The sequence below is a fragment of the Athene cunicularia genome (assembly GCF_003259725.1).
Source record: "Athene cunicularia isolate RWA chromosome Z unlocalized genomic scaffold, athCun1 chrZ_part1, whole genome shotgun sequence".
Lineage (NCBI taxonomy): Eukaryota > Metazoa > Chordata > Aves > Strigiformes > Strigidae > Athene > Athene cunicularia.
In genome coordinates, this window is record NW_020799142.1 from 25,292,709 (window position 1) to 25,300,218 (window position 7,510).

A 7,510-nucleotide genomic window follows, 5' to 3' on the forward strand; every position below is an offset into this window, starting at 1 on the left:
GGGCAGGACCGGGCGCTGCTGGCCAGGAGTTTGGCTGCCCCGGGGGTCCCGGAGCTGACCGCCCGCCGGTGGACCGACCGCCTGGGGCCGGGGTCCCTCCTCCCGCACGGGTCGGCGCTGTCAGGCCCGTGCAGGCAGCGGCTGTGCCGCAGGCGGCGGCGCGCCGAGCTCCTCACGGCTGGGGCTGTGAGAGGCTTCTTGCCTCGGTGGACACCCTGGGGTGGGTGTCCAGGCGCGGGGGGGGGGGAATGGTTCCTGCCCTGCGTGCTCCAGCCACCCGCTGACTTTGCTGGCTGTGGTCTCCTCTTGCTTCTCGTCCTCCCCTTGCTGCCTGCCCAGTGCATGCTTCCTGGCTGGAAAGTCCTCCGTGTCTGTGGAAGCCACGGACCCTGGTGTTGCCCAGGGTCTGCCCAGCTCCCCTTCCTCTCGCTGCCCCGTTTTCTGCCGGTGGGACCCTGCTCGCCGTGCCTGGCAGGCAGAGCCGCCCTGCACACAGCTCCCCGCTGCTTCGCAGCTGGCACAGCAGCCCTGCAGCGGGGGTCTGCCCTGGCCGCCTGTTTTTTTGTGGGATCTTTTTTGGTATTTGAGGGTGTTGAGGCTTTTGGTGTGGGTTTTTCTTTTCGGACTGTGACACTAGATGTGAAAGTTTAACGGTACTAATGGGGGGCTGTGATGGCTGCCCCCAGTCTGGCTGAGCAAGCAGTTCTTTGGTTCAGGCATCACCAACAAGCAAGCCTGGCAGATAACCACCCTGTGGGACAAACAGAACAGTGCGAGGCCACATCTTCTCAGGCACCAAGGACCCTTGGGTACATCTTATCGGGAGATAACAGCATAAGCCTGCGCTGAGACTAGACAAAAATAAAGCTTCCTCAGCTGCAGACATTCTCAGTCACCAAGGCGGGGTTTCACTACAGTCCATCACTTCACACTATAAATACCTGTAGCTTCCTTGAGCCCACTGAGTTCTCCTGCGTGGCAGCAGGCTGCACAGCAGTGATCTCCTCTTCAGCAGAGACGCTTTCAAGGTTACTTCTCGAGGCTGAGAGATCCTTTAGCCGGCATCTGATATCTACAGCGAGGTAAGCAGCCTTTTTACATTTGGTCTGAAAGTATATTGTATGCTAGCAACATGTAATAGTTAAGCTGTAATGGGATATTTATCAAAGTGTAGCAAGTAGTAGAGTGTTTGACTGCTGTCTAAATTACTGTTTAAATCATCATTTAAATCACTGTCAAATCACTGTTTAATTACCATTCAATGATCACTTAATCAATGATTACCATTTAATTTCCATTCACTCATCGATTAATTATCATTTGATCATCCTTTAATCATGAATAAAACACTTTAGGTAACTCCACAATCATGACTTCTCTTAATAATTTGCCTGCAAGAGGAGGCTGGCTCTGGTGGCTTCACACTGGGGGTACAGCCCATGTTGCCATTGCACAGGGAGACTTTGTCTGTAGGGATTGAGGGACATCTTGAAGGAGGGCTGGTGTTTCCCCCTGTGCATGTGCTCTTTTTGGCTGTCCTGCTCAGATGTCGCACCTAGAGGAACTGTCTGCCCTGCTAGATGAGGACCTTCTTGACTTCATACTGAAGGATGGTGCTCCTTTACCTGAAATCCCAGGGGAGGAGAACAATCTGTTGGATATCTCTGGCCTGCTAGACCCTGGGGTGAGTTCGTTGGGAGTAATCACTGCTGGGTTGTGGTTCAGGAGGTTTGGCTCCCTGCTGAGTAAAGTTTTTTTCTCCAAAGCTCCTGGACAAGGACACTGAGGATATGATCAACTCCATGCTAAGACACTTAAAAGATGAACCAAGCACACTGCAGGATTGTTTGCCTATTGACAGTGACAGCAGCCCTTCTGAGGATCAGCATCTGTCCCAAAGCTCTAGCAGCAACTTTGCTAGCAGCCACAACGTGCAGGTTGATCACAGCTATTCCTGCCATCTGGATGAGCCTATGCCAGAATGCACGAGGTCTGACACGACAGAAGATAGTTCCAGTGACCACAGTAAGTGATGTGCCTGGACTCTTTCTGTCCTACCTACAGTCCAAAAAGCAGTCTTAAGTTTTTTAGGTGGCTGCCAGGCAGCGGTGGAGAGCGCCAAGTTTAGTGGCTTCCTGCTGCTGTAAATATGTGGGTTTGTGCTACTCAAAGCTGGCAGATCAGGTGCTGCCTCACTGACACCCAGTGCTTGACTCTCCTTTCATTCCCCAGGGGCACGGATGGGTTTGGAAAATCCAAGCGGGACACTAGGACAGAGCTCCAGTTTCCCAACTGCTACTGCTGGGGATGCCGAACACCACCAGCTTGTGCCTGGAGCCACTATGCAGGTACTGACTGCCATGCTTGTGGGCCCCAGCTGTTGCTCCTGTTCACATCTCTTCTTCCCTCCTGGCTTGGCTTCTGTGAGGAATATCTCGAGGAAAGTGTGATGCTGCTTTGGGAGAGCTGATCCTGGTTCTGTGTGCTTTCTGCATCTCTCTCTGCCATGGGATGAACTCCCTTTACTTTGCATTCTCAGCAGGCATATTTTTGCGGTTTTCTAGTTTGAGTTCCCAGAGCTGTTCCTGACAGAGGAGGAGAGACAGTTCCTGGAGAATGGTCTTTCATTACCACCCTGTCTGTCACTGGGCGAAGTAAGTCCTCTCTACAGCCTGTCACTCCCAAACAGACTTGGACCTCTCAAATGCTTCAGCCGGACTAGTGGTTTGAAAATACAGGATGGTGCCTTGGTGAGAGCATTGGTGCCTGGGTGCTGTGTTCAGGGCAGTGTGCGGCAGAGCTTGGAGTCCTTTTCCTCCTTCTGAGGCCTGGGGGATGTCCACGTGCACAGCAGCCTCTGCTGTGCTAATCAGGTAGATACAAAGAGCTATGAGACCTGACTGCTGCCAGTCTCCCCACTCATGACTGCTTGCAGGAGGCAGTTACACCACAAGTGCCTCCAACCTAATTTTTCCTGCTTGCTTAGTGGCTTGTGAGCTGCATGCTTTTCATCTCCCTTAGGTATGCCTCACTTTTGCTACACCGGGGAAGCTGCTGGCTGCATCAGCAGGCCAGAGTTTGCCTGGCAGCTCCTGCAGTTCACTGAGTGGTGTGGGAGGGACAGAGGACAACAGCACACAGGCTGAGCACTGAGCAGTGTTTGTGAGGGCTGGATTGCCAATGCCCCAGGGTTACTGCTAACAAGAAATGGTCCTTGCAGGCTGAAGACCAGCTTCTGAAGGACACGTCTCAGAATACCCAGAACAAGCAGCCAGCCCAGAGTAGTCAACACAGGAAGAAAAGCAACATGAATGGCTTGGAAAACAGGTACAGGCACACAGCAGTGTCACCTGACACTGAGGGGACAGACAGGTCCTTTTAGGGATCCTTGGAAGAATGATGATGGCATTAAATTGTATTACCAATTAAAGCTTTGTTATGATTATTATAGGACAGAATTTATTATTAGAATGGCACAGAATTTCTACAAGCAGAATTGATGTAGTACAATGTACAAGGAGTGTAATACAGAATTTATAATACACCTTAACTTGTATTTTCTAATTGCCTTTATCCTAATACAATGTAACTTATGATTCCTAATCACCTAGATCCTAATACAACTTAATTTATGATTTCTAATCACCTGGACCCTCTGCAGATCAGATCAGATCTTAATATATAGTTTGCTGTATCAATATAATGTTCATAATCTAGACTTGAAAATTACATAAAGGAATATGAGTGACTCCCTCAGTCTTGAGAGGAAGCAGATGATGGTGGAGGTGTGCCTGGCCAGGAGGGTCCCAGTTCTCACTGTCAAGCAGCAGCTGCGATCCAAGTTCCCCCTTAAGTCTTGTAACTGCTTCATTTTATTGACAGTGCTTTGTGCTATTGAGAGTTTTGTGTGCTGTTGCACTGCCCTGCTCTGCGACAGGGTCATCAACAATACTGGGCTGGTGGGGTGCTTGGGATCCTCAAGGCCGGTAAGGAAGGGAATAACCAGCCTGGAGCCCAGGAACCTTGATGCTGCTAGGGAGGGGAAGAAGAAATCTCTTTGGTTTGTCTACTTGGTGCAGAGAACCTTCAGGGCCTGATAATGAAAAGACAGAAATGAACACGTGACCAGTCATAATGAATGGCTGCTAACCTCATAAAATGGCATTAGCTGTGGCAACCACATTGCCAGGGATCAGGAGCAGGGGGAACTGGTCAGAAGCAGCTGTGTGCTGCCACTGCTGGCATCTTGCCACTCTGGGCAGAAAGTGAGGCTGACCCTGTGGGGCAGCAGGTCTCCTCAGGGATCTCAGAAGCTCAAGGCATAGCCTGCCCTGCTCTCTTACACTTGGAGACAGCCCAGAGCTTGCTTTGTTCAAGCCAATGTGCTGGCCTGCCAGGTCCAGTCTGTTCTCCAAATCAGAATAGTTTACAATAAAGCCTGACATCATGGACCTGCAGGGCTGGTGTGCTGCTAGGAGTGAGCATCCTCATGCATTAGTCTGGTTTTTCTCTGTGGGACTGGGCAGGGCTTGCCCCTTCCCAAACCTGGTGTAAGGTGTTGCTCTCTGGGCTTTACTCCTGGTGCTGCTAGGTAGACCCCAGAAGCAATTTTATCTGCCACAGCCACCCAGAGGTGGTGGCTGATTAGCTGAGGAGAGACTCCGGTGAAGTTCCTGCAGTTGACTAACAAAAATTTTTCCCCCATGTTGTTCTTCTTTCCCGGGAAGGATGGAAGCTCAAAACCAGGAGCTGGAGAAGAAGGTACAGCTGCTGCAGGAGCAGAACAAGTGAGTTCTTCTTGTTGGACATGGCAAGAGATGTGGTAGGAAAGGCTGTTCCTCTTCTTGGGACTGTGGCCTGTCCTAGGCTGCAAAGAGAGGAGGAGAGGAGCCTGCAGCTCCAGGTTCAGCCACTGCATTAACCTGCTTTGCCTGCTTTCCTGCAGGTTACTGCTCGGGAAGTTGCAAAAACTTCAAGCCTTGGTGAGACAGTTTGCCAAGAGAACTACCACAGTGAAAACCATGGTGAGTAGCTTCAGCCCTAGCATCTGTTGTCCTTGTAAGTTTGGGAGAGAGATGTTGATAATGCCCATCCATGTCCTTTGGTGAAGTCTGTGCTGACTTTTCTGTTTCCAGGTTGTAATTCTGTCCCTCTATCTGCTTTTCTCCCGCAACATCTCTGTGTTGCAGGGCACTGAGCAACAGCTGGACCCAAGGGGTGAGTGCCTGGGGGCTGAGGCATGGCTCCAGATTAAATGCTGCCTTCTGGGGCAGATCACCTTCCTCAACCCGGGTGCCTCCAACCGAGCAGCTGGGGTGATGACTAGATTTGGCTTTGCTGTCTCACCCCAGTTCTGGGCTCTTCCTCAGACCTGTTGCAGAAGCCTGCCTGGGCCAGGGGTGGTGCAAGAACTGGAGGGATCCAGTCCCTCTTGGAGCACAAGCTGTGCTTATGCCTGGCAGCTGTGCAATATCCTCTTGACACCTCCCATGGGAGGAGGCACCCTTAGCTGAACAGTTTGTTCCCCTCTTGTGGGCTCTGTAGTGCCCTGTGCTGGGAGCAGGACACTGAGAGACTGGGCATGACGGGACTGGGTCTACCTCTTTTGCAGTGCTGCCACAGGAGAACCATGAGTTCCCAAACCAGGTGGTGGCTGTTGTACAGGAGGACGCTGTGATGGAGGAGTTGACCGCAGCACCTGAGGACCCCTCAATGTCAGGAGTCCTCAGTCAGTTATGGGAAGTGTTGCAGAGTCAATCCAACATTGATCCCGCATCTGTTTTGAATAACATCTCATCCTGTGACCTTCCTGCAGCAGCGGGCTCCGAGCTGGGCACTCCCCAGCCTGAGGAGCAGTGTCCTGAGACTTACATGTTGCAGGTGCCAATGGAGTGGGCCGTCAAGGAGCAGGAGGGGGTGGAACATGCTGTCCCAGCTGTCAGCGGGCAGCAGCATGCTGATAAGGTTAACGCCACCACCTCCTGCTTCTTGGGGTGAAGCTGAGCACCCTGTCAGTCAGGGACAAACAGAGCTGCATTGACATAATATATTGAAGCAGAATCTTCTGAATACTCTCCCAATTGCTGGCAGCTCAGAGGGTTTACTAGGGAGGAACTGTTTTAGAGTTGACCTGTCAGATACTCTACTCTCTCTGTCTTTAGAAGGACTCTTATCTAAGAAGGGGTAGGAGACTTTAGGAACTTTACTACACTGCAGACATGGCTAGCAGCATGCGGTGCGTCCTGTGGCTTTCTGGGATAGATTGTGGCATAGAGGGTGAAGGTGGTTAGCCCATAGTTGGTCTCACTGGGTGTAGTGGGTAATGGAGGCTGCTGTCCTGCTTTTTTCCTGCTCAGGTGGAGGTGAACAGGCTAGGTCTTGCACCTGTTACTGTGTCTGGTGGCCACAAGCATTGGTCCATTGTCCCTTTCCCTTAATCCTGCAGTCTTGCCTGATTTCTAGGTGCGAGATAACGAGCTAATCTTCAGTGCCCTCACAGGGAGTGACCTGCTAGCTTTTGAGCCATGGGCACAGCCTGGCTAGAGAAGGTAATGTGGAGTCCTTCCCAAGCCGTCTGCGCTGTTTCCCTTCCATAGGGTCTGAGCCTTTCATCTCCGCAGCCCTGGGAGTGAGGCTTCTGGGCTTCAGGGAGAAGGCATGCCTTCAGCCGGTGTGCTGTCAGGGCGTGGAGCAGAGAGCCACAGCAGTTCTTGTGCTTTCCTGAAGGCTTTCCTGGCCACAGGATGGTTTCAAAGCTGTGTCCTTGTGTGCCTGAGCTTTGTTGTGCTGGTTGGTGAGGCAGTCAGTTGGCTGGGATTGCTCCCCAGGGCTGAGCAGAAACACTTTTAAGCTGGTGAACAGTATTTCATGGAGGGCATCTTAGTAGTACCTGTTGAGCATCTCTCCTCATGCTATTTTAGGACATTTCATAGAATCCTTTAGAATGGTTTAGGTTAGAACAGACATTTAAAGGTCATATAGTCTGACACTCTTTCAATAAGCACAAACATCTACTAGATAATAGTTAATCATTTTCTTACTAACATCTAAATAAATCCTAATGGTGTGTCACTATGTCTTCTGTGGTCATTTCAGTGAAGGGCCGGGCTGCCGGGTAGAGGCTGGGGGCTTCACCAGGAGCTGGGAGCATTGTGTGAGAAACCTGGGGGTGCTGAGGGGCGATCACTCTTGCAGCCTAATAAAGGGGAACACACGCTGCCTTCCTTTCCCCTTCTGCGGCTGTGCAGAGCGGCTCATTGAGGCACGATGCAAGTTTGTGGGGTAGTTGCTCTGCTCTCCCCCCCCTTCAAGGGTGTGAAAGCAGTCTTGAACCGCATGTGGAGACGAGTTAATGTTGTGAGCACGCAGCGCCCACATGTGCCCAAGCAGGCGCTGCGGAAGCAAGCAGCTTCCCTGATAGGAAAGGAGCTGTTGTCTGCCCCCACAGCTGCTTTTGTAACGAGGAGCTGCACAATTGCAGGAAGCAGAGCAGAGCCAGGGTGGGCTGGGG

At 51.6% G+C, this 7,510-nt stretch overlaps 1 protein-coding gene across 4 annotated transcripts; it reads left to right on the forward strand.

Annotated features, from left to right (window-relative positions):
• Window positions 1–58: 58 nt before the first annotated feature.
• Window positions 59–6,505, forward strand: CREB3 (cAMP responsive element binding protein 3). 4 transcript variants are annotated; one of them, XM_026865961.1, is made up of 10 exons: window positions 59–1,082; window positions 1,461–1,684; window positions 1,767–2,025; window positions 2,233–2,366; window positions 2,565–2,654; window positions 3,221–3,327; window positions 4,728–4,787; window positions 4,946–5,024; window positions 5,136–5,217; window positions 5,612–6,505. In XM_026865961.1, the coding sequence occupies exons 2-10, from the start codon at window positions 1,547–1,549 to the stop codon at window positions 5,995–5,997; spliced, it is 1,335 nt and encodes a 444-aa protein (XP_026721762.1). In that variant the 5' UTR covers window positions 59–1,082; window positions 1,461–1,546; the 3' UTR covers window positions 5,998–6,505. The 4 variants fall into 4 exon arrangements, with proteins under 4 accessions (XP_026721762.1, XP_026721760.1, XP_026721764.1 ...); XM_026865959.1 differs by having other exon boundaries at window positions 60–1,082; window positions 1,547–1,684; XM_026865962.1 differs by having other exon boundaries at window positions 61–1,082; window positions 1,457–1,684; window positions 2,233–2,348.
• Window positions 6,506–7,510: the final 1,005 nt, after the last annotated feature.